Source organism: Branchiostoma belcheri, unplaced genomic scaffold (genome assembly GCF_001625305.1).
Source record: "Branchiostoma belcheri isolate BF01 breed outbred unplaced genomic scaffold, Haploidv18h27 scaffold4, whole genome shotgun sequence".
Lineage (NCBI taxonomy): Eukaryota > Metazoa > Chordata > Leptocardii > Amphioxiformes > Branchiostomatidae > Branchiostoma > Branchiostoma belcheri.
In genome coordinates, this window is record NW_017804020.1 from 7,904,801 (window position 1) to 7,932,096 (window position 27,296).

General features: G+C 42.6%; 1 protein-coding gene across 2 annotated transcripts in view; it reads left to right on the forward strand.

The window, feature by feature from the left end:
- The first annotated feature begins 419 nt into the window (after positions 1–419).
- Positions 420–27,296, forward strand: part of LOC109477090 (phthiocerol/phenolphthiocerol synthesis polyketide synthase type I PpsD-like) — a 28,542-nt gene continuing 1,665 nt past the window's right edge. The window contains exons 1-7 of one of the 2 annotated variants that reach the window (XR_002140640.1): positions 420–806; positions 16,137–17,632; positions 17,931–18,024; positions 18,351–24,140; positions 24,477–24,641; positions 25,075–25,234; positions 25,440–27,151. Coding sequence is in view for 1 of the 2 variants with exons in the window: in XM_019778130.1 (XP_019633689.1) it covers positions 560–806; positions 16,137–17,632; positions 17,931–18,024; positions 18,351–24,140; positions 24,477–24,641; positions 25,075–25,232 (7,950 nt within the window). In the remaining variant the exon portion in view is untranslated. Of the gene's footprint in view, positions 807–16,136; positions 17,633–17,930; positions 18,025–18,350; positions 24,141–24,476; positions 24,642–25,074; positions 25,235–25,439; positions 27,240–27,296 lie in introns of those variants that run through there. The other variant, XM_019778130.1, reaches the window with a different exon arrangement.

The window sequence follows — 27,296 nt, forward strand, 5'->3', positions numbered from 1 at the left end:
ATCTTCGAACTTGACCTCGGCATTCTCAACGGTAACTTGCCCACTAAAAATAATGAACATACATTTAAGGATTCTCGAGATATCTTGATGACAAGGAAAAACACCAAAAACCAAGGTCAACTTCAGTGACTTAGGAACCCCCCACGAAGCCCATTTTTAGCCTTGACAATGGCCACCCCCAAATCAACCTGCCTGCCAAAAATCGTGAACCTCGGACCTTGCCTTCAAGAGTTATCGTGCCTAATCTGCCAAACAGTGCAAACCCGATTTCATAACCTTCTCCGAAGGCATAGCCTTCAGTCGAAGGCAAAAAGTGATCCGATTGGCTCTAAAATCACTGCAGTCTCCGCCCACCACGTGACAGTACCACACATTTTCACTTACGACGACTAGACCTACACCCAGATTTAGACCTAACCTCAACACGGAACGGACAGACTGTCCGGACGTCCGAAAATGAGGAACTGGTCTGTCGCGATGTCGGTGTTGATTTATTTCATAAGTTTCAAAAAGATACTCATTACCTTTGCATAAGACACACTTTAAAAGTGTTCTAATAATGGATGGAAAGGTAGCGATTGTCGGTATTGGTTGTCGCTACCCCGGCGGGGTGAACACACCGGGGGACTTCTGGTCCATGTTGGCGGAGGGAAGGGACTGCACGATCCCGCCCCCAGACGACAAGTACGACAGATCGTTCCTCTGGCATCCCAGCAGAACGCAGGGCAAACTTTACAACCGATGCGGTGGCTACCTACAGGGCAACGTGTTCGAATTCGACCGGCAGTTCTTCAAAATGCCTCCAGGTTAGACTAAGCTTTATGCCTTGTGTTGTGTTATGAAAATTGTACAATTTTTGACGGGACTCTGACTCAGGACATTTTGAAATATTGTTGACAGTAGCATTTTTCATTTCTCTATTTTTATGGATTACCTCTACATGGTAAATCATGTATTGCGAAGTGTTAAAAAAAGTATTTTTCATCTATTATACCCCGTAACAACTCACCAGCAACTACATTGTACGTATAAATACTTGCATAATGTTAACAATTGAAACGTCGCCACCAACTCCCTGTCTGGATCACACTAACAGTGCTTTCTATATTCTGGGTAAAGCCCCTGTCACATATTCAGGACCATCCCCAGACATTGCCCCCGAACACTGGCAAGATTTAGACCATGCCTACCTTTCCACATGGATGTAAACGAATTTCAATGAAATTTGGGTCAATTTTAACCCCATAACACGCCCCGAACTAGCCTCCTGTGCAGGCTCCGGGGCGGGTGGGAATTTTGATACAGCGTTTGGAAGAGTTTTTAACGCGTTCTTTTAATAGCCGACTATCCTACACCGTGGGTGGAATGGAACCTTCTCTCGGCGGCTGGTTGTAGGATAGTCGGCTATTAAAAGAACTCGTTAAAAGCTCTTCAAAATGCTGTATCAAAAATCCCACCCGACCCGGAGCCTGCACAGGAGGCTAGCCCCGAATATTACCCACCCCGAATGTTTTTAGTATTTTGAACGATAACCGAATAGGAATAGTAGCCAACCTCGCCGACTACCTGACCCATCCGATCATGCTTTGACCAACTCCTAGCCAGGGTTGATTAGTGGTTGTGGGGCGTTCGGCTAGTGTTAGGGAGGGTGGACGGCAACCTATTTTTTTTTCGTTGGAGAGCTGTATCAGGAAAAAGCTGGGAGCCAGATTAGCCAAAAGCAGCACGCCCGCATAATTAGATTACCGCTACGGGGGAGTTGAGCCCTTTCTCTGATCTTCCCCGGAAGGAAGGGCTCCTCATTGTTCGCCAAAAGTCTACGCAGGAGGCTAGTTTCAAACATGATTAACAATGTCTGACCCACCCATAGAATCAGATCTACTCTCGCACAATGTAATTTGCTTCTTCCAAAGAGTACATGAGTCTACACGAAAGCTTGCAACACGTTAGCCGTTGAAATGTCGTCATCATCTCCGTGTGGATTACATGTAACGCTATACCTACATGTACACGCGACAACTTGTTATGTTCTGGGTGAAGGATCTGCCTTCATGCCTTCCTGTTAAGGGGAAGCTTTGTCGTTTCCCGAAGCGCAGTTTTTCTCCGAAAAGTAACTCGAAACGCCTGGCACAGGGAGTTCATTGTGGCACTTAACGTCGACTTTTATCCATGACTGAGTTTGTATCAATAAGGCCACACCAAGTAAATTTTATGGATGACGTCCTCGCGCGCATTGATTTTGGCCTGTTCCTAGAAAAACCCCAAGAAATTCCGCTTCCTATAACTATGACCAAAGAGTCACGACAGTGCCGCAAATTGTTAGATTGACGTGAAACCCGTAACGCGAAATGGGTAAAGAGCACATGCTTTGTTTCTGCAGGCCTGCAAAAATGTGAAAGAAACAGGACAGGACGATAACTGCTGTTCCACCTGATTTATTGCTGTTTTGATGATGAATAAAAGACTTCTTGCTTGTTAATCTGTGTCACCTCATTCAATTTGTGTCCTAACATTTGTCGTCTCTTAGTATATTTCTAATCTAGGCATCTTGTTTTTTAGGGCCCTTCTTGTTTTTTTTTCGCCCTCTCGCATTAGATATAGGGTCTCCAAAGGACGTCATCCATAAAATTTACTTGGTGTGGCCTAATCAGCTTTTATTATTTTTCTCCGAAAGATCCACCCATGTAACACTCTCGCTTTGCTTTGTGTTATTTCACTGTGTGCATGTTTTGTACTCCGTTGAAATGTCGCCTGGTTATCAGTCTATCGTGTTTGGGGCGGGCTCTCTTCGGGGCTCTAATGCTTTTTCCCCCGCCCAGCTCAACCGGCCGCCCGCCTGTAAGAGCTTTGCTAATGCCGCCGTCACATTAATATTGCGCGAAAATCGATCGGTACGACGAGTCTGCGAGCTGTAAACGACATCTACAGCAGTAGTTTCATCGAGAATCGCGCGAATTTACGGGATTGCCGGCGATTGTTCGGAGTCGGCCGATTGTTCGGAGTCAGCTCGCCGTTACGCAAAAACCTGTTCTTGACATCAGCGACTAGTCGCCGGCCATTTTTGAGGTCGCAGAGCTCGTTGCCAGCTCGCCCGCAGTTCGCCTGTAGCTCGCCCACGTACGGACTACATTCGGTCGCTATTCGGACGTCAATTCGACGATTTTCAACTGTTCTTCGCTCTCAAAAATCGGACGATGGTCGCTAAAAATCCCTAAATACGGCCGCCCCTCGCTTCGCACAGTACTTCCGTATCTCGCCCGACTTGTGCAAAGTTGATAAAGTCATGTGTGCTTGAGCGAGCTTCGTGCCTGCGTCGGGAGAAGGTTCTACGAGCCTCGGTCGAGCTTCGGTCAACTCATTAATTTGACACCTGTGTTAAATATGTGCCTTTTTTTGCCAGTCTTTTCAGTCTTTACGCTTATTGACAGCCCAGCTTGAAGCTGCGGGTGTCGATGCGAAAATATCTCCCACTTTTTACTTCACCGCCCACTACTCAGAACTCAACGTCTATGTCTTTTCGGCAAGTTTACTAGGGTGATTAGGACTCTATTTAGACATTAATTCTCACTCCGCTTTAATACACCTTTTACTATACGGGTCCTCCTGCTTTTCGTTAAAAATTAATTGTAAAATTATGTGTCTTACCCAAGATTTCATTACTAACCGTTTCATACCCTCCTGATTGACAACACTTGGCACATTGCACTTGAGTCCTTGAAATGTCACGGAAACGGGTTGTGGGACAACGCATTTAGTTACTGTATATCTAATTTGTTCCCAACATGCCTGCTTGGTATTGTTTGTGTACATTTCTGTGTTATCTTGATGAAGTATAATATCTTTGTTAATTATTTTATGTTCGATGTGTTGTATTTTCTTTTATATATATGCATTAATAAATAAATAAATAAAAAATGTGACATTGATTGCATTGGCAACGCCCCCGATATTTAACGTTATGTTTACAAGAAAGGATCAGAATAGATGAGATCGTGCTTTTTGTACTTTTGTTAAATTAACAACATTAAATATAACAAACTAGCTTTTATACTTGTTCACTCTGGAATTAAGTTGACTTAATTGTATCATAGGGTGCCCACAGAAACATCACATGGTAGAGATATTACATTCTAGTTGAAGTTTATAGTGCATTGCTCTTTTTACGCCTGTCTACCTAGTTGACATGGAATGGCTATAACTTGTGTTTGCCGGAAGATTCATACTATTTAGACAGAAGTTGCAAAAGTATATCTTATTAGCTTTGTACAGGTACACGTGTATAAAAAAGATACAGAGGTAAACATTTACCTATAGTTTTCCAACCGATAAAACTCACGCGCATGGCATATGGGAGCATTAAATCGAGTCAGTGTGGGCTAAAAGACACTTTTTCGGTTTGTTGTATGATTTTCGGACAACTCACATTTTCTGAAACAGGTGGTTGATGTGTTAACCAGAAGGCAGTGTCAATTTGTGGCTCTTGTGGTAGTATTTGAGTTGGGTCTGTCACAGAATTCCTGTTTGTATTTCTATTCTATTCTGCCAGTCCGCTCCATTACTTTGCTAAAACATTACGACAGCTGGTAAACATGAAAATTAGTAAACGAGATTCAGATTCAGATTTTATTGAATATCGACTGGCATGTCACATCAGTGTATGAAATATGTCGAATATTTACAACTTGTACTAAATTATTACAATAGATAGCATAAAATGTCACATGCATCTGCATAATTAGCGATAAAATACATCATAAAAAACTTATCACATCAATGAGTACAGATAGACATTCTAAAATCAGTATTACTAAAGATGAATAACATCATAAAACCGCTATATATGTATACAAAGATCAGGTTTTAGACAGTAGCTTCAACGCACGGGGTACAAAAGACTGTTCATGTCTTTTGGTTTTACTAAATGTTGAGACAGTGACAGGTTTACCTCTACGCAGGTTGTAATTACTACTAAGTACATTGTGTCGGAGAGGATACAAATTCAAGCAGAGGACTATCAGCATCCTTCAGGATGTTCTGAATTGTGCGAAGAGTGATCTGATCTCGCCTTGTGGAAAAAGAAGGCAAAGATTCAACTGGGATGCCAATGATCTTACAGCATCTCTTCTGCACACTTTCAAGCATACCTAATTTCAACCATTCCCATTTTACGTAGATAGACTGTCCTTACCTGGTCCGCGTGCGAATGTCATTGTGACTTCATTATCATAGATGTTTTCCCAAGCCAATAGCCTCGCTCAAGCTCAATATGACGGGGACGATTTTCAAGCCAAAAATACGCACGATCCTCGGTCTGTCTCAAAATCGGGCGACCTTTCGGCGATCAAGAAATACGGCCGAAGCTCGTCAACAATGTGACGCAGGCATATATAATAGAGTTTTATTCGCCATGGCTTGATTAGGTCTTACAAAAGCAACAGGAATCCTTAGCTTAGTAGCTGAGTCGGACGGCGAAGATCTCCTGTAGTCCCGAAGTGAACTCGTCCTCACCACGATAGACCGGGCACCTAGTTGAAATCCGCGATTTTTTATAATTTATCGTGATACACGACTGTATTCCAGAATTGTTCAACACTGTCTAGTTAAACACATCTTACTTCATTGTAGTGAAATATTAGGGACTAATATTCTAACGGAGATACAGGAATGTGCACGCGCTGATGAAAACATCAGGGAAACTGTTTGTAACATCCGGTCTACGATATTCAGAACAAATGTACAATGGAACAAAAGTACAATGATAAGCTACATGTTTCATACAATTAAAGAATGTTAGCTAATTCACTAGATCAACCTACTATGTCATATGAGATACTTGACTTGGAGTATGTCCTTCTGAATGGACGTAATTCCAATCTCCGCGACCAGTTTGAAAAGTGGTCCCGCGAGAGTACAGCGCTACGCGAACGTACGGGATCTTACACGATACGAGGCTCGTCGTGGTATACTGGTACGGCCTCACAGTGTCCTAGCTTCCAATGGCTTTCAGTGTAGGACCGAGCGATGACGCATCTTCCTCGGTAAGTTACGGTCTTTCACGATGAAAGGTTGTAAATATTTATACGTGGTACAAATAGAGAAGGTTGTTGTGAGCATTTGTGTTTAATTTCAGCCGGTAGAAATGACAAATATCCGCTCATTTTCCAAACTTCTTGACGGAACTCACCTGTTTACTATCAGTACGTTATACCGTATTACGTCTAGCTACGGTCTCATGAAAAAAAAAACGGTATTCTGACTTCATTAGTACCAAAGCTCCACAGGGACGTGAAAATAACAGGTAGACATCCTTGTGGTTAAAATTTAGGGAAATTTTGGCTCCGGAAATTTCAAGATCGCAAGTCGATATTGCTCTTACCGTCGCGCATAAATCATCAAGTGGGGGAGGGGGGCGCTCGTACATAGCTTGTTTACTTCGAAAATTATCCTCTATTTTCTCCGGTAATATTTCAGCTTATGGTGGATGAAAATGTTGAACTAAATTGGTAAGAACGTTACCGCAATAGTGACGGTTGCAAGTCGAAAATTTAATGAGTTAAAAAAAAATACTACTTTCGTCATTGTGGGGAGATAGGGGGACGGCGTTGTGCATGTCTATTTTTTATTTCGTGTAACTTCACGGAAAATATTGTTCCTTAGGGGGATTAAACTTCACAGATACGGGGACATTTCGAGTTGAGATACGTGTGAGTAAAACATTTTTTTAGATAATATTTTGGAGGTTTGGTAACACATGTTGTTCTATAAATTATGATGGGGTGCATGTTTTTCTCATGTTTTCTCTCTAAGTACTGTATTCATATATTCTGCTCTCCTTTAAACACAGATCTCTCACAGGGACATGCAGGCAGGTCAACCTTCCTTAGTTGGACCACTTTTTTCAAGACAACTATCCTGCTAGAACTTCTGACAAGAAGAGTCAAGAGTGGACAGAAATTGTACCAGACACGTCCATGGAAACCTTTGTAAAACAAAAAAAGAAAGAAAAACTGAACAAGGACAGATGGACTCTACGTTAACTCCTGTGTTCTGGGGAATAACTAGTGTGCTCAGTTACAAGTCGTGTTAAAGTTTAGATGATGAAATTCTCTGTGACTGAGCTTGACTAGGGTTACACTTCCTAGTTGTTGAGGGGGCCCGACTTTTAATGTTCCCTGTTACTGCCTTATGTATCCAGCTTAGTTAGTGGCTTTTGTAACAGTTTTCCTAGTCTGAACATGTATTTTATTGAATGAATGAAGACCTTTATTGCACATTTTTGTCCACAATGGGCTAAGTACAGGTCAAAGCAAAACATGATGAAAAGATATATACAAAAAATAAAACTAGCTATCATTACATAAATTCAACTTCTCGCTTTTCAGTTATAGAAGAGATAAAGGAACAGAATCTGATATGTTATTGTACAGTAGCTTTCATCTTTTTGTTGGCTTTTTTATTCATTGCATAAATGGTACAAAGTAATTATTGGTTAATTAATTATTTTAGAATGTTACTCTGTGTCCCAGGAGGTTCTGTAAATGCCGCCGTAAGAGGAGAGCTGAGAATATTTACATCAATACTCAAACACAACTTGTTTTAAAAATTGTTAAATACTGGCTTAGATAACCTACTCAATTATGGAATTGTTTAGAAAGCGTATGACACTGCAGTAGAACTAGAAGGAGACAAGACGCTGATTTATGTTTTATCTTTTACTTTGATGGAGTGATGTATTTAATTCATTTTATATGTGATGCTGCTTGTGTATATGTGATGTTGCTCCTGAATCAAAACCATTTGTACAATGACTAGTCGACTGAAAACTTTCATTTTTGATTTTTTTTCAGTGACAAATGTATATTGTAATAGTTGGCAGTAACTTAGCACAATACAGGTATAATTTCTTGTTTATGATGTCAAAATTTGAAAATGTAGGAATCTTGTTTTTTTGTTCCGCCTTGTTTTTTTTCGCCTTATCGCATTAGATTTGGAGTCTGCAGAGGATGTCATCCTTACAGTTTACATGCTGTGGCCTCAGGCCAATATATTCACATGTATACATGTATGTATACACATAGTGAGTGACAAAAGAGAGAAAGTATTGTAACAGACGTTCACGTAGTAATAGTTTCTTAGAATAGACTTACTGTATTGATCACATTGTCACGCTGTCGAGCAATAAAGTTCATTCATACCCTGGCGGAATAATCCGGCGTGTCATGTCGATGGGCGGTTGTCTTGGCTCAAAAACTAGCCATGGTAAAGAACTCATATTTGAGGCGGCAAACATTGTTAAAAGCTGGATATGCATCGCCCCCACATCTAGATCGAAAAGCACCCAAAGTTCCATTTGTACCACTTGTGTAGCTGCTAGAGGTACCTGCTTTTGCACCAGTGCTTTAGTTTCAATAATCTTTTCCTTCATCGATGGCTTACGCTAGTGACACCATTTCATGCTCGGGTCCAAATGAGATTGAGGACATCTAGCGAAGCTACTCGTCATGGCAATCATGTTACCCATGTATGGTTGAAACCATCGGTGTGAGCGTATTGTTACCTCCGTGAAAAATGAAACTATTGTTTTTGATCATTCAGTGTGTCTGTGTCTCCGCGTATTTCTGGCCAGCATTGCTTAAGAAGGCCTTTATGAATTGTAAAGACACACATCAGCATAACACTCGCTTAGCACACAGAGGTGGCTTCAAATTGCCAAAGCCGAAAACCGCCTCAGCCAAAAGAACATTCCTGTATCGATGCATCAAAACTTACAACTTATTTCCTGAACACATCAGATTGTCTGCACCTACAACTTTTAAGAAACATATCAGGGATTGGCTGAAAACTAAAGTGGACACTTCCCAACCTCTGCAATCATGGTGGTAGTGCGACGAATGATGTATAGAATTACTTGTTCTTGACTGTATTGAGACCTCTGACCTCTCAGCAGTTTTATACCCTATGTTGTATTCTCATTTCCCATGTCGTATTTCATTGCTATGTTGCATTTTATTTGCCTTGTTGTATTTAAGTTACGTTCGCTTCTGTATGTGTATGTATGTATAGTATAATGCAGTGTTTGTATTCAAACGACTCCAGGAAGACTAGTGTTGTATTATTGTTGTACGCACTAATGGAGATCGATCAAATAAACAAACAAACAAAGATATTTAGTATATGGGTAGCTCTAAGGCAGACAAATGTGGGCCTCCTGGTGGCTTAACTTGGTACTGCAGCAGGACTTCAGTTTTTTTTTTGTCCCGGACATGCCATGGCCTTGATTTTTTGGTGGCAGACAGCTTTTCCTGTCAGCTTTTGGTGTCAGAAACAAGGGCGTGGGTTTGCTCTCACTAGCAGCTTGTTCTGGAACTGCAGGCAGGGGAGTTTCTGGCGAAATCGCCGAAAAAGTCCAGAAAGAAACAACGTATGTTCATTCATTTTAGTATGTAGGTAGCTTCAAGAAAATGTATACAAATGATACAAATGAGGACTTAATTTCCATAACCAATGAATACATTCTGTTACTACAGTGTTTTACATAAAACTACTTTGATACATGTGCAATGTATATGATAAGTATATACTATATGGTAGGTTGAACATTATCAGACACCAATTATGTAAACGAGGATCGCACTTGCATAACTTATGTGAAAATGCCATGAGTCCATAGTGGTAAATGATGGAAATTCCATTCTTGTGACAATGTAAGGTAGTTAAATGTTAACATAACTATGCACGTATTATGTTAATGTGGCGATCATTGATGATGACATGTTGAAATTGATCATCACCAAAGGATAGGAATTGCACACGTAAATATGTGTGATTAGAGAGATATGAGAAACAGGTATTAAAGTAGAATGATCTTGGTTCTCCCGTCGTTCACGTGAGCGTCTGACGTGTAAACCCTCATGTGTGAATATTGTGTGAAGTCGAAAATTAAAACCTCATTTCCACAATCAATGAGGCAAATGAAAACATTTACAAATGTTCTGAATATCAGAGGTATGAGATCTCCGAATTCTTCTTTCTTTAAGAATTTCTTTACTCAATATTTGTGATTTCGCCAAGCGCTACAAAATATTGTCTTAGCGGTGTGCTCAAGCGCTCCTGTTACGTAGAGCCGATCATGGCCACCCGATCCCTGTGAATTCGAAGGACCCAAGTTGATATCTTTGAAAATCCTTTTTTTTCTCCTGAGCATTTTTGTCCATGTTGGAGACTTTTTGGCTGGAAGGAACATTTAAGATCTAAACTTTCCTACTTTCGTCATGCTTTACTTATTTCACCAACAATAGCGATTCTATTAAATTCCGTTTAGTATTATATCCAGTTGCTGCTTTTTGGCGTATCGTATTACCTGGATGTCTAACCTTCATGATCATCGACGTAATTCCGTTTAGGTTCGTTATTACGTTGCCTCACAAAATGCAATGACCTATTATTGGGTGAATGGCGTATTTTGTTCACCTTTTCAAGCTTGTTTATATGAAAACAACAAGGCAAGATGCCGGGTCATACAGGTGCTGTTGATTGAAATGTGCTTACTCTACATTCCTAACAATGTCTATGGGCTGCAAATGGCAACCACTCAAAACCACGAGATAAGGACCAATCTTTTGCTGACAACTATTCATATGCAAATCATGAAACACTCAATAGAAAACTGGGACAGAAGTCTCGTCCTAGTCTCGCGTTATCTTGCGAGACTAGGATTATTCCGTGACCAAGACGAACTGACTAGTCGTTGAAAATTCGGAGGTATGTACCTTAGGATTTAATAGTCACTGATTGAAAGAATTATCTTACTGAACTTGTACTATACGTGACTGATGAATCTCTTCAACGAGGGACAGAAGAGATCTGCTTATCATGATATCAACGCTTTAAAAAGAGCGCAAAGCACATATGACCACTGACTTTATGGACCGACTGTCATTATCACATTGTACCATGTACGATTGTCGAGCAATTAAGTTCATTCATTCATATCTCACCAAATTATTTGACTGGGATGACATGGACTAAGGGTATGCCCTATGATTTGACGATTTTTTTGTTGATCTGTTGCGTTTTACATGATTGCTTTCTTGTATCTTTTGTTCACATTATTTATTGTCACTACGTTTAATCATTTGATATGTTTAATTTTGTCACACTTTCACTGTACTTAATATGATTTGTTTAATAATATGTCTATATTTCTCTGTAACATACGTTACAGTTACATACGTTTTTTTGTGGCTTCCTTGGAAACCAGTTGTTTTAAACTGACGGTACTACCCAACTGTTCTAAGATCAATCAATAAATGAAAAAAATACCCAATCAGGCATTCACCCAACCCAGGTTCAAAACTGAAGGGCAAAAATGGTCTCAAATTATCTTTCTATCTCTATTCATACTATATAATATATTCCTACTATATATAATACAAACGTTTACATACTAACTTTTTCTCCCAGAGGTCTCTGTCATACATCGTTTCTGTTAGTTCTTTCCCCCTTAATCCAGTCTCTTCTTCTTCTTCTCCGTTACTGCCCAGCCCTACAGTGTAGGATTATTGGAAGCCGTTACGCATTGTTAATAACAATTGTGACCCGGTACATAAAAAAACAAAGGGAGAACAAGGATAACTGAGAAGGGAACATAAGACAACTGATTTTGTGTGTGCTAAAGACGGGACAAGTGCATTAGTGCGTTAGTAATATTTACATATACACAAGACATGATGGGCTGGCTCAATGCAGCAGGGTCCTCGCCAGTTCAGATTTGAACTGGGCAAGAGACCCCGCCTCCGCTGCACCAGGCTCAAGTTCGTTCCATTCCCTGAAATCAAAGTCTAAGTCTCGATAAGGTCCTTTTTAAAAGTGTAGTGTATGTATGGTCTCTCCTTTTTTTTTATCTGCTGGAGGAACAATTTACTGGCTGGTTCATCATGGTGAGCTACATGGCCAGCGAGGCATAGCCTACGCAGCTTGACTTCAGTGGAGGTTTTGTACGGATGTTAGAAGGGACCCGTAAAGTTGTTTGTTTGTTGTTCCACCAAGGTATGTTGTATACAGAACGCAGCATCTTGGTAATGGTGCCGTCTAGTTTCCTGGCCTGCGAAGTGTTCATAAGGCCACAGCAAGTAAATTTTATGAATGACATCCTCCGCATGTAATCCAAATCTAATGCGAGCGGGCGAAAAAAAACAAGGCGGGCCGAAAAAAAACAAGGCTTCTACATTTTAAAATTTCGACTCAATCATTGTACAAATGGTTTTGATTCAGTGGGAACATCACATATACACAGCCAGCATCACATATCACTGCATCAAAGTAAGAAACAAAACATTAAATCAGAGCCTTTTATTGTCTCCTCTCTTTATACTATGTAGTTATCTGCCATCCACCTTCCGGCATGGCAACAGACATCTTTGCCCATTTTCGGCATGTTGACCACTGTCAGAAGGCAACAAAATGTCTTGTTTTTTCTTTCCAAAATCAGGCGAAAATTAATGCGCGCGCTGATGTCATCCATAAAAATTACTTGCTGTGGCCTAATCCACGACTCACAGCCGTACAGCAAAATTGTAACAACACAGGATTGAAATACTTAGTACTTTAGTTTTTGTTTCCTTCCTATACGTACTTGATTTCCAGACTCTTTGGAGAGAGTGTATGGCATTCCATGCCTGTCTAATCCTATATAAACGTCCATCTCCATGCCATGTTTTGAATTCCTGTAGACCCTCAGATATCTAAATTCTGCAACCCTTTCGCTTGTAGATCCATCGGAGGCACAGAGCTGAGCCACAGATGTGGGATTTTAATGAATAAATTTAGTTTTTGATGCATTGAGATTCAGTCCAATAGCTTGTCATATTGTCTCAACTCTGTAGAGAAAATCTTGCGCAAAATCTAAACAATATTTAAGAAGAGCTATACCCTCCGCTAAATCAAGATCGGGAAGGGTCACTGCCGGATGGCGACTACTACGACGGTGATGAAGGGTGGAGCGATCTGTACCTGTCCGCAATGTATAGTCTAAACATATGATAAATAGGTATGGGGCTAAGGGATCCGCTTTGAAAACACCAGTATTTACAAAATGCACCCTCCCGAGCAGGGTGTAGTGGCTCGGCCCCGAAGTGTCCTCCCTCACTACACCCTGCCAGTCCTGATTTGATTTGAGCCTCCAGCCCAGGAAGCCTATAACAAGCTGTCAGCCAATCAGAGACACAGCTTTGACTTCTGGAAAGCTAAGGGCAAAGGTCGTTGGGAATCCGACAGCCAATCACATTACGTCTTACATCGCTGGTTTGGGTTTCCGGTAATGGCGGCTGGTAATGTTTTCTCAGCCGTGCAAGACTTTTTCGGCGTCAAACAGCTTCACAAACACCAAAAAAGCACGCTGCAGGGACTGCTTGATGGACGAGACGTGTTCCTTAGTGTGAGGACTGGCGGAGGGAAAAGCCTGTGCTACATGGGCTTTCCAGCCGCAGCCAGAGCAGCGGCGGAGCTACAGTCTCAAAATAGAGCATGTGGCAAATAAGGCAAGCTCATTAATATGTATAGACTTCCTGGGCTGGAGGCTCAAATCGAATCAGGACTGGCAGGGTGTAGTGAGGGAGGACACTTCGGGGCCGAGCCACTACACCCTGCTCGGGAGGGTGACAAAATGAGTCTGTCTCTCGATCTGTGGTGATTACCAGACTGAAGTATGCCTATTCATGACTTTAACTGCGCTGAAAACATCTGATGGAATACCATTTGCATCTAAAATTTGGAACAACTTGTTGGAGATCTGAATGCACAGTACTATGAAGGCGGCAATTGTAGAAAAAAAAGCGGCAAAAAAAAATAAATGAAGATAAGAAATTGATAACATGAAGAACATCAAATACAATAAAACCGTCACCATTCACCTTGGGTAGACAACGCTGACCAGGGATTCCGTGAATGAAACCTTGAAGAATACCAATAGCCTGTTGGTTACGATAAAGGAGCCATTCTCGAAAATGGAGGTATCAGTCTCCCAGGTGCTTTAGAGAGGCTTCAATCAGACATCTACACTCAACCAGAACATCAAGACATTCAACCAGATGTCAAAAAAAGACAAAAAGACCGCTGCTGTACAATGTGACGTTTCGAACTTGATCTCCCTTTTATTATCGCTGTGACCATACTAAGTTTCATCAAAATTCATCCATAGATTCTGGAGTTATCCTGCTAAGAAGCTTAAGAAAAACGACAAACCAAAGGGTCCACTGCAGTCATTGACGTAGGGACCCCCACAAGGCCATTTGATCCATGCCTTCAAGAGTTATGCCGCATAAATCCACAGTCGCATAAATCACCATACCCAAAACAATTTCATAGCCTTCTGACGAAGGCAATAAATCGGTCTCAGCTTAGAACTTTGAAGGCCTCTTCATGTGAAATTTTGGCCACATCTATATTTACCACTAGTAATGTCTGTTTCATTATTTCCGAATCAATCATTTTTGAACTGATACGAACCTGATGGTAGGACTCGACAGAGGAAACGTTTCCGTCGAAATTCTTGAGTTATACCATCGGTTGTACGCAATTTGCCTCACAGTGTTATCGGGTTCGTTTCCATAGCCATGTCCCCAGGCCGGTGCTTTCCACTCACATTTGCCTTCCGCATATTTCCGCATTATGTGATTCCGCATATTTCTGCTCAACTTATATTAGCTTGAGACCGTTATGGATTGTGATGATTTTTGGTATGTGGGTAGGTCTTTGGAAGATGTGGGTCACTTGGTGACTGGTCTTGGAAGAATGGCAAAGCAAATGGCCCATATACGGCATACACTTTAATCTCGAAAAATGCTATATTATGCACATAACAAACAAACAAACAAACAGACAAACAAACAAACAAACGAACCCCACATGTAACTAACTACCAGTTTTGTGGTCAGGCTTTAGGTCTGAAGATCAGAAGATAAACTGGTCTATTAACATGTCAATTATGCAAATTAGAGTATGCAATGTGACATACTTTCTGCAATTAGTGCGCGATTGTGCGCATGAGATTACAGGAGATACTACAATAGACCAATTTACCTTTCACTGATCGCATGAACTACTTACGTCACAGAGGGGACATTTCGAATAGAACACCGTTTTAGAACCGGCTTTCACTTGCGTTGTACCCACTGGAGTGATTACGTCACAAATGTTGAGGTGCTGGAGCGAGCGGGGATCCTCAGCATCGAGGCCATGTTGCTGAAGATACAGTTGCGCTGGGCAGGGCATGTTTCTACAATGGAGGACCATCGTCTGCCCGAGATTGTCCTCTAGGGCGAACTGTCTACCCGGCACCGCAAAAGAGGAGCACCAAAGAAGAGATTTAAGGACTGTCTAAAGAAATCTCTGTCTTCGTGCAACATGGACCATAGTCAGTGGTCAGCTCTTGCCACTGACCGAGCTGCCTGGCGATATACAGTTCATGACTCAGTCTCTGCCTTCGAGAGGAGATGCAGAACTGCCCTCGAAGAGAAACGCAGTAAGAGGAAGAAACGCACCGTCACGGCTCCAACACCAGACCCGTTACTTACTTGCAGCCACTGTGGCCGAGTATGCCGGTCACGCATCGGACTTGTCAGCCACCAGCGGGCATGCAGCAGGAGAGGGAAGAGCCACTGAAATCTTCGGACACGAAGCCAAGCCAAGAGACCCACTGGCAGATTTCTAGACGTGGGTAACTTTAATTTCTGAACGTTTCTGACCCACGCTGGTACAAAAAGTCTAAAGCTTATCGACACTTCGCTGAAGGATGGCTGTCCCCTGTTTCCTTTAACCCAATCTTACCAGATAGCCGATTCTGCTATCTGAGGGCAGAATGCAGACCATCGCAGTGATTGCCAGGGGGGACACCACAAGCAAAAGCCGCGCTTCCACTTCTAGGTTCTACAACGGCGTTCTATTCGAAATGTCACCCCTGTGACGTAGGCATTTCATGCGATCCGTGAAAGGAAAACTGATCTATTTATGCTGACATGATACTATGCGAATACTACTAGCCTTATGCTCAAAAAGTCACTCCTTGCCAAAATGGTGACTTTTGATTCCAAACCTAACTCTGTCGGGCATTGGATTTAGTGCAGAATACTTTTCCTCAGATGAAGCCAACCACCTGGACCCTCAAATCCAACTACTGCTGGAAGTGACCTGGGAGGCGTTGGAGAATGCAGGAATTCCTCCAAGATCCATTCGTGGCTCCAACACCGGTGTTTACATGGGGGTCACCTCGAATGAGTACCTCACTTTGACATCCTACCCATATTCTAACATCAACCAGTATTCCAACTCCGGCACAAACTCATGCATGGTGGCCAACCGTATCTCCTACGAGTTTGACCTCCATGGTCCAAGCTTCTCTGTGGACACCGCCTGCTCCTCATCATTATACTCCATCCATCTTGCCTCTGAAGCCATCAGGAAAGGAGATTGCAGCATGGCCATAGCTGGGGGTGTCAACTTGATGCTGTTACCAATAATCACAGTGGGCTTCTGCCAAGCAGGAATGCTGTCACCAGATGGCAAGTGTAAAAGTTTTGACGCCTCTGCAGATGGATATTGCCGAAGTGAGGGCTCCGGGGTAGTTGTCCTCAAGCCACTCTCAAGAGCCCTGGCAGACGGTGACAGGATCTATGCTGTCATTAGAGGAGGCACTTTAACCAATGATGGGAGAACACCAGGCATCGCTAACCCCAGCTACGATGCCCAACTGGATCTTGTTGAGAAAGCGTGTGCAGCAGCCAAAGTACATCCTCACAAAATCGGGTACGTGGAGGCACATGGAACTGGCACCAAAGTTGGAGACAGAACAGAGGCAAACGCACTCGGCCAGATTCTTGGTAGGGGACGAAGAAGGGGAGATCCACCGCTCTACATTGGCTCGGTGAAGTCCAACTTCGGACACACGGAGGGGGCCGCAGGTGTAGCAGGGATCATCAAACTTGCGCTTATGATTAGCAAGGGCCAAATTCCCAGGGTGGTGCACTTTTCGTCACCGAATCCCGACATACACTTTGATCTGCTGAACGTCAAGGTTCCCAGGACTTTGGTACAGTGGGAAGAGGATGAAAACAGGCTTGCAGGCTGCAGCTCTTTTGGCTTTGGTGGAGCTAATGCTCACCTCATCCTGGAGAAGCCCCCGTCTCCAAATCGTCATCCAGCTGTAGCCAACAGTAACAAATTCATCAATCACAGTCAGTGCACAGAAGAAACAGAACATGAGGCAAAGACCATCATGCTGCTGTCTGGGAACACCAAAGCTGCCCTAAAAGAACAAATGGAACATTGGATCTCTTTCATAACAGACACCATACGTTTCAATGAAGACCACTTCCAACAGAGTCTGTACACGGCTGCAAACCGTTATCAACACCATGCAGAAAGGCTAGCAATAGTTGTCAACAGACCAGATGATGCCGTTCAGAAGCTAAATCTCATGATGAGAGGAGAAAAGCTGAAGCCAGCGGTGGAGGGAAAGGTCCACGCGGAGTCTGACCGAAGCAAGATGGTCTTTGTCTTTTCAGGAATGGGAACTCAGTGGTGGGGAATGGCCAGAAACCTTGCCCTGGAGGATCCAGTGTTCGGTGACGTGATACAGGTAACACTATGTGCATATTGGCAGCATGTCTTTTTTTAAAAACAACAGTCTTGAAAATGAATTAAACTACCTCTGCTGCTACTAACCCCTTTATCCTATTCAAAACTTAAACTTAATACTGACCACATAGGACTCTTTACAAAAACACACTTTATGTCTAATGTTGGAAAATGTTTTAAGTGTAGATATTCAGATGGACGTAATCAATAACAATCCCAAATGTCTGAATTGGTAGAATTTAGCTGCTTTGCACGCATTCTGTGCACATCCTTGGTCATGGCTGTCTTTTCTTCCACAGCGGTTTGAAGATTTGCTGAAGACACTAGGAGCTGACTGGTCCATCACCGACATGTTGACCAAGGAGACAAGTCCAGACAAGATCAACAGGACAGGTAAGTCGATATTACTCCGTGCAAACCATTTTCTAAGCTGTTTCTTGCTGTAGTTCTCAGCTGTCTGAGTAAATTTGTAACTGTGTGAACATCACTTTGCGAACACACACACACACGCACACACACACACACACACACACACACACTTTGCGCGCGTGCGTGTGTGTGACAGTGTGTATGATTGGGGCTTGTTCGTGCGTGTCTGTGTGTTCAAGTCTTCCAAAGAATGGCATTCTGTTGCAGACTGAAGAACTATGAATTTTTCAGTATGTAAGGAATAAAACTGTTACTCAATATCAATATAGAAACTTTGCTTTTATGTGCAGACATCTCACAACCCTGCATCTGCGCAGTTCAGATGGGTTTGGTTGAGCTGTTGAAACAGTATGACGTCATACCCGATGCCATCATTGGGCACAGCGTTGGAGAAGTGGCGGCAGCATACGCCGCTGGTCTCATAAGCTTCGAAGATGCCGTGCGAGTGATCTACCACAGAGGCAAGGCACTAAGCAAGACAAGTGGCCATGGAAAAATGCTAGCCGTACTGCACCCAACTGGAGAGGTGGAAGGGCTCGTGGAGAAAGACGACAACAAGAACATCATCGATGTAGCTGCCACCAACAGTCCCAACCAGATAGTGCTGTCCGGAGATGTCAATGCCATTGATACCTTCCACAACAAGCTGAAGAGTAAAGACATCAAATGTGTGCTCCTTAGAGTAAACAACGCATTCCACAGCTACCAACAGGAACGAGTGAAGGATGACATTCTTACGAACCTGAAGATTCTGTCAGCATTATCCGGCAGGACAACAGAGGCACAGATCCCTATGATTTCCACTGTCACAAACAAATGGCTGACGCCAGAGATCACCAACAGTGCCGACTACTGGTGGACAAATATCAGGCAACAAGTCCGCTTCATGCAGTCGGTACAAGTTCTCCTGCAGGAAGGCTACAACACTTTTGTCGAGATAGGGGCGCATCCAGTCTTGGGTTCTGCGCTAAAGGATATTGTAAGTGCCGTTAACTCACGCACAACTAAGCCAAACATCATACCCACTCTACTACGACCAAAAGACATCTCTTCAACAGCCGATGACCGTGAAAACATACTGGTCACTACCGGAGCCTTGCATGTGGTGGGGTACCCAGTCAACTTCAGCCGTGCGTTTGAGGAAAAGCACCGACGTGTTCACGACATCCCTACATACCCTTGGCAAAGGGTGCTGTGTAATGCTAGTACAGACAGCATTATTTCACAGTACAAGTTTCCTCAGAGGGTACATCCTTTACTTGGACAAGCACAGGAAACCACCGAAGGGACGAACAGCCAGAGGTCAAAGGTTTGGTGTTCCAATCTTTCCGAGGAATCAGTACCGTGGCTAAAACACCACGTCTTGGATGGAAACGTGGTCGTCCCGGCTACAGCATATGTGGAGACAACACTGGCAGCAGCCTCCGACATCTGTGAGGGTCAGAACTTAATCTTGTTGAAAAACCTTCAGTTCAAACGTTTCATGTTTGCCCCCACATCAGAAGCGGTAATCAAATCAACGATTCAACACAGAACCGCAACAGAAAAGCAGTTTGACCTGTACAGCAAAGATGCCTCCGGTTCATGGATCCTTCATGCCACAGCAGAGGTACACAAGGCAGACCTGACCAAACAAGCTGGAGCCACAGATCCCCTTGCCAATGTTGCAGAGAGGTGTTCCAAGACTATTTCCAGCGAGCAGATCTATGAAGCTGCAGAGAAAGCTGGCTTTCATCTCGGTAGCTCGTTCCACTGCGTTACCTCCTGCACAGCATCTGACAGCTATGAAGAAGCTCTGGTCACAGCAGAGGCCCCAGAAGAGATTTCAAGAGAATTTGGACGATACATCTGCCATCCTGCTTTCATGGACTCATTTCTGCACACATTTTTCTGTTTGTCACTCCTAAAAGACAAGAACACGAGAAAGACACCAGCAAAGCGAGTTCCACTCTCCATGAAGTCTATGCACATGTTCACAAAAATGCCGTCAAAGGTCACTCTCTACGTAAGAGTTTCAAAGAAAGGTCAACGCAAGGGGGTGGACATCACAGTGACCGACACCAGCAACCACCAAGTCGTTTGCGAAATCAAAGAGCTCATGTTTGAGGATATGGATGCAGGTTCGTCCTCTGGACTCAAGCTTTGGAATCTTCAATGGGAACATCTTGTCAAGAATGGAAGCAATGAAGCGCAAGAGCCTACCGTATACAAACATGTGCTGGTCCTTCATGAAAATGAAAGCTTTGGCTCAACAGTGAGTACAGCTCTGCAGGCCAATCTGGGTTGCACAGTTGAGATGATGAACCAAAATATCCTGTCTGAAAGTGAAGGTACTAAGAACACGCAAATGCATGCTGATTTCGATCACATCCTTGTTCTGTATGATTCTGAAATGCAAGAGCAAACAGAAGATCCAGGAGATCGTTTTGCTCAAGTTCTAAGATCTTTCAAATGTCTTTCCATGTTGAAGCGCTTTTCACGTCTTGATCAGCCCCCAACACTTTGGATTATCACTCGCGGGTCATCTTCAGTGCAAGAGCAAGACATCGTGAGCCCGTTCCTGGCAGGTACGTCATCTCTGTGCTTATCCATATTTCAGGAGTACCCACTCTTCAAGGTTAAGGCAGTTGACTTGACCCCACAGCAAAACTTCGTTGATGCAGCCATGGAAGTTTTGTCCGTCTTACAGGCAAATCTTAGGGAAAATGAAATTGCAGCTCGTATGGATACCTCCGCAGACAACATGCAGGTCAACCTTTACGCTAGGAGGCTGAGCTCGATGAAACCTGACCAGATCGTCACAACATGTTCTCCCAACGAATCATGGACATTTGACCCCAAGCAGAGGCAAAATGGGAAGAAACTCTACAAAGCTCAATCGAGTCCTAGCACACCAACAAGAAATGAAGCTACAGTTAAGGTTGCGGCCTTTGCTGTATGCCCCTTTGCTGACGTGTTGGGGAGGCATTATGGGCCTGCCCACGACATCCACCTCATCTGTGGCACCGCACATCACCCACCCACAGCAATGACGGTACAGGAAGGATCAAGGGTAATGGGAGTCGTCATGGGCTGTATCAGTCCTCAAATGAACATACAGATGAGAAACCTAGTGCCCATACCGGGTACCCTCTCTTGGGACAATGCAGTTGCAATAGTCAAAGACCTCTTGCCAGCATTCTCTTTCTTCCAGAAGATCCAGACAGTGTGTCAAGAAGATAGAGTTGTTGTTTTCCTGCCCGGCGGGGTTAACAAAGAGTCACTGGCTTATGCCTCCCTGGCACTACACCACAAGGCTGACGTCTGTATTGTGGCAGATACAGTCCAAAATGTAAACATTGAAAAACATCTTGTCTATACATCAGGATCCCGCTCACCTACATCGTCAGCACTGATCACAACGTACGACAAGGTTGAGCAAGACATACCAGACAAACATGCAAGTGTGGTGTTCTTACCTAAAGGGGACAGGGCAGGAGACGTCCTCCAACAAGCTACAAGGAAGTTACAAGACTTTGGAACTTTAGTTAATTTGGGCGGCTCACCAATCCATATGGAACAACTTCCAAAGAACATCAAATACATCGCTGTGGATCCTCTCGCTAGTTGCAAGGAAGAATCATCCCTCGTTTGCATGGCAGACAACATTCAACAGCTTCTATCAAAATTTGACAAGTCAGACAACACGCTTTTCTCGTTCATACCATCTGTACAAACCAAGATGGAGCTATCCTCTTTATCCCACATATTGCACCAACAACAGAAGGGACTGAAGATGCCCGATATAGTGACCATCGATGACAGGGTAGTAGAGTTGGGCCTAGACATCAAACAAAGCCTGTTTATAGCTGACGACAAATCTACATACGTTGTCACGGGAGGTCTGAAGGGCTTTGGTCTTGCCCTACTGGAATGGCTGGCCAGGTCTGGAGCACGTTATCTGGTTGTTCTTGCAAGAAGTGAACCGAATGAAGAAGCCAGAATAATGCTGGCAGCATTGGCATCAAAGTCTGTTGACGTCAAGGTGATGGAAGTGGATGTAACCAACAAGAAAGCTGTAGAGGAGGCACTGGCTTGGGTGCGTGGTACTATGCCACCAATAGAGGGGATATTCCACTGTGCAGCAGTATATGCAGACAAACTGATTGATCAGACTACTCAAGACGACTGGGAAAGGGTCATGCTTCCAAAGGCAGTTGGTGCTATAATCTTACATGACGTCACGAAGAAGCTCCACATCAGGCTTAAGCACTTTGTCCTCATCTCCTCAGTCGTTGCTCTGTTTGGTAACACAGGACAGGTCGGCTACTGTGCAGCTAACAGCACTCTGATAGCACTGGGAGAAGCAAGACGGCAAGAGGGTCTGCCTGCAACAGTCGCCAGTTTTGGGGTCATCAACACCGTTGGATTTGCAGAGAGATCCGGTCTTGTCCAAACGTGGGAGAGAATGGGTGTGCAAAGCATCTCACCACATGACGCATTGGAAATCCTTGGGTGCATGACGGAAAATCAGTATCCTCATTTTGGGATCACTGCCACCTTCGATATTCGAAAATATTGTAGTACCCACAAGTCAATGGCGCTGCAACACCTACAGGCCCCTGACACCTGCTTTTCTCGATTCACAACATTGGTACCAAATGACGTGTTCATTGGGTCAGTATCCCTCTCTGACAAAGTGCTTGTTTCAACCAAAGACAATGGTCTAAGGACCATACAGGAGGAGCTGATTGCTTACATATGCAAACAGCTTGGCATTGAAGACCCGACTGAAATCACCATCGAGGCAATTCCAGTATCCCTTGGACTGGACTCTCTCTTGTCTGTGGACATGAGCAACGACATAGCAGACAAATTTGAGGTGCAGGTTACAACCGTGGAACTTCTGAGTGACAAAATGACTATCAAGATGCTCAGTGAATCCATCTATGACAAAATGGTTAACGTAGCTGGTAGCCACGGAACAACAACAGACTCCCTCAACCCATTGGCACCTGAAAGAAACTCGTGGCTTCACTTCCTTGTTAAGCTCCAAGACCCGGTCCTTACCCTGGTTTGCTTCCCTGCAAATGGTGGAGGTCCATCACTCTTCCATCAGTGGAAAGAACATTTTGCAAAACACAACATTGAGGTTGTAGTCGCCACTCTGCCGGGCTGGGAAAGCAGAGAAAGGGAATCTCCCATCAGCAGCCTACAGCAGATTGTTGAGGCACTTGGGAGTCAAATCATGGAGACGTTGGTGAACAGGAAGATGGTATTTTATGGCCACAGCATGGGATCACTCATAGCATTTGAGGTCGCACACTTGATCCACACCAAAGGCAGTGTATGCCCTTCCCATCTATTTGTTGGAGGGTGGTATGCTCCATCTCTACCCTATCCACATCCACAGGACCTGAGGGTATCACCCACTTTGTTCGACCCTTTAGCTGGAACACAGCAGATCATGGGAGAGGCTAAAACATTCTCCTTCCTACCAAAATCTATTGTTAACAACCCCACCCACCTGCGGCGACTGTTGCCATGTCTCCAGGCAGGGTTAACGATCTGCAAGTCTTACATCTGCGAACACAAGGAGCCACTGCCATGTAATGTTGTTGCATTTGGCGGCGAAGACGACCCCTTTGTTTCCCCCGAACTTCTTGACAACTGGGAGCTTGTTGCATCCGACTCACCAGCCACAAGACCAGCCTTCAGGAAGTGCATTGTGCCGGGTAGGCATTTCTTCATCATATCGTCAAGACAACGCGTTCTCAACAAAGTGACGAGTGTCCTGCAGGAAGACAACGCAATGATTCAACCATCAGACAAAAGTAGTGGAAGAGATACACCGAAAGTGGTCGACACGGAAGCGACCCTGTCCCCAACAATGGTTTCCAGTGATCTGTCTCCTGCAAAGTCTGCATCAACTGAACGACAGGTGTCTTTGACACCGATAGGAAAGGCTCAACTGAGGAAAGAGTGTGCTAATGGTTCATCAACATCACACAGCATCGACTCCCCCCAACAACAGATCAAAAACTCCAGTCCAGATGTGTCACATGCACTAAACGATGGTCTTCTGCAGATGCTCAAGAAAGGTATTTGCTTTCTCTGCTCAAGTTAGATGGTTTATCAGCCTAATATCCTGATAATGATTATACATTAAATCTATACTAGGCATTTTTAAAACTAATTTCTGTACCTGTTTATTTTTACAAAACGTAATTACCAATGCTTCGAACTGCATGTCATCAACAATGTACATCATTCATCAAAGTAATGACCTATATCGGTACGAAGTTCCTCTTCCAGGCTTCATGGTTTATTGTGGTTTATTGTGGAAAACTCTCCTCAGTTCCTTTCCATCTGATCATAAAAGAGAAATGAAACCATGCCAAGTCGTCATAGTTTTCATGTTATCCCTTTCATCATAGGTAGTACAGTGAAGAAGATGACATCCAAAGGGTGGACGCACAAGAAACACCTCCAGTTGGTGATGAAGAATGGCTTGGCTGCAGACCTTCTTTGGGGCTCGAACGGCAAAACCAGACAGCTTTCAGTTTTGAGTATCTCCAGTATCCAGAGTTCCACAGTTGAAGGTAGGGAATCGTTTTGGATGTCTCCTCTCAACGATAGCATTTACTTTTCTTGTTATTAAATTGTTACCTGATGACATTCCTTCTGACAGAGCTTAACTTTATCAGGTAATGATTAAGCTAACCAGTAGCTACGCAAATGGATCTCTTTTACGTTTATTTGATAAACCATTGAAAACTATTGAAACACTCTTTTATTGACAGATCGAACTCTCAATCTCCCAATTCAATTACACTGCAAATGCATTTAGAAATGTACTCCACAATGTACAGCATTTATCAAAGTACTGACCTACACTGGTAAGAAGTTCCTCTTCCAGGCTTTATGGTTTACTGTGGAAAAATCTCCTCAGTTCCTTTCCATCATCAGAACAAACAAAGCCATCTTGGCATTCGATTTCGTTCTAAATATGACCACATTCCCGATTGCCCACAGGTAAACCCAGTCTCCATTTGATAACCGAGGAACGAGACTTCACGTTCATCTTCAACTCCAACAAGGACATGGAGAGCTGGAGGCACGCCCTGTGGACCCTACTCAACACATGTACAGCTTCAGATGAAGATCCAGAGAGGGAAGACACACACCTTTAAAGGTCTGTACTGTCGATCTTCTATATCTACATGTACATATCTTGGCACAAATATGGTTGAAATCAGCATTCCGCATTTTGTGGTATACAAATGAGAATACATCTATTCAACAATGCTCTATCTTATTAATGGGAATTCATACAATATAGATTACTCTAACATATTAATCAACGTTGAAACATTTTATTTATGTTTGTTTTGTTGTAGAGTTCTCCGTACCCTGGGTGAAGCTCGTCCTCACAGGTGCTTACACACAGAAGACGATTCAATGAGTCTTGACAACTATCATCAACGAATGACTAACAATAACATGTCTAAACCTACTGTCATTAGAAAGTTTCATTGCAAATTCATGCCCGAGGGCTAATTGCATGAACAGAAGAAACATTTGTATAAAAACAGATAATTAGTACACATAGAACTACTGATAACTATTAAGAAACTACTAGTAAAAACTACTGGGTTTGACTTCTTTTTTGAAGACAGAGGAAGACAAAGGATCCCACTTTTTCCGTAATTTGTGATTAAAGGGATAAGACCGCTCAAGTATTGTATGACTTTTGTGACAGCCAGTCAAAGTCAGTTAGATACTGTTGTAAGATTCTTAGCTTGAAATCTTATGGAATAATATATGTACTCAAGCCACTGATTTCAAGTCTACAAATATACATGTATATGGCACATAATGTACATGTACATTTGGCTATCTAATCCTTCAAAGACTTTTCCTACCAATATTTACCCGTTTTACAGTGATTGCAAAGGATGATGACATCATACGATTGCATTGCATAATATTAATCCTTAATTTTTTATTGGATTTATAATGTACTACATGTAGTATATGAATAAATGTTTTAGATATACATGTATGTAAGGATATACATGTATCTTGCAGTGGCAGCGTTTTTGTATGTGTGTATGCTGAATAGACGATGGTGTTATTTAAGGTGTTCATGGACGAAATGGGCTTTAATAGAGACTTTAGCGCATCAGCAAAATGTAGTAAATAGCGTTTCAAAGGATTAAGATTTCAAAATTTTATGGAAATTTTCATGGAATAATAGCAAAAGCGGATTTCATGCCAATTCGAGCTTTCATGAATAAATAAAAAATATGTATGGCAGATAATGCACATGTAGATCAGTTGTAGATCAATATATTCTCCATATCTAACCGTTTTACAATTACTGAAAAGTAACATTAAAGTAGTATACAATATCATATATATATCGAGAGATTTTTGTGCTAAGCATTACATAATATGTATCATTGAGTACTTTATTTGATTTATAAGAAGGTACTGCATGTAGTATGTGGATTGATGTTTTTCATTGTTTTCATTTCATTGTTTTTCAGTGATATATCTTTCAGTATGGGAAGTGGCAGTACTAGGTATATATAGTAGATAAATCATATGGAATAGATGGTGGTGGTCTCTAAAGAAGTTTGTGGACGAAATGTACTTTAATAGAGACGTTAAGATTTGCTTGATGTATAACCACAATTTTCCCCTCGAAACGCGAGAAATAGCGTTTCAGAGGGTTAAACGTTTCCAACTGCATGCGTTAATGTTATTCCTGAAGTCAACTTCATGTAGTTTTATGTTCTTGTCTTAAGCACTACTGTAAATTGTAAGAAACATATGCACATTTACATGGAGACAGGTTTATAAATTTTCAAACAATAATGTTTTTATCTAGTGAATTCATTACATGAAGAATAATCTGTCATTTTTTAAAGTTTTTTTTTTGCATTTAGATGTGAACTAATTGCTCAACAGCGCTGTATGTACTACATGTATATGGATCCTGTCTAATAACTTGGATGTAACGTGTGTATTTGTTAACCAAGAACAGTTATAGGTGATAAATGAATGTTAACATGTAAGGATGGAATATCATATAATTATTATTAAGGTGGATATCTTATAATGCAGACGTTGTTTGAGAATAGGTTATTAACAGCAAATGTCTGCAAGGATATGGTGGCGTAGGTAAAAAATAGATTTGGCTCAGATTTTGCAGTGATAGTACCCACAATTCCTCAAATAGCTTCTTTCCG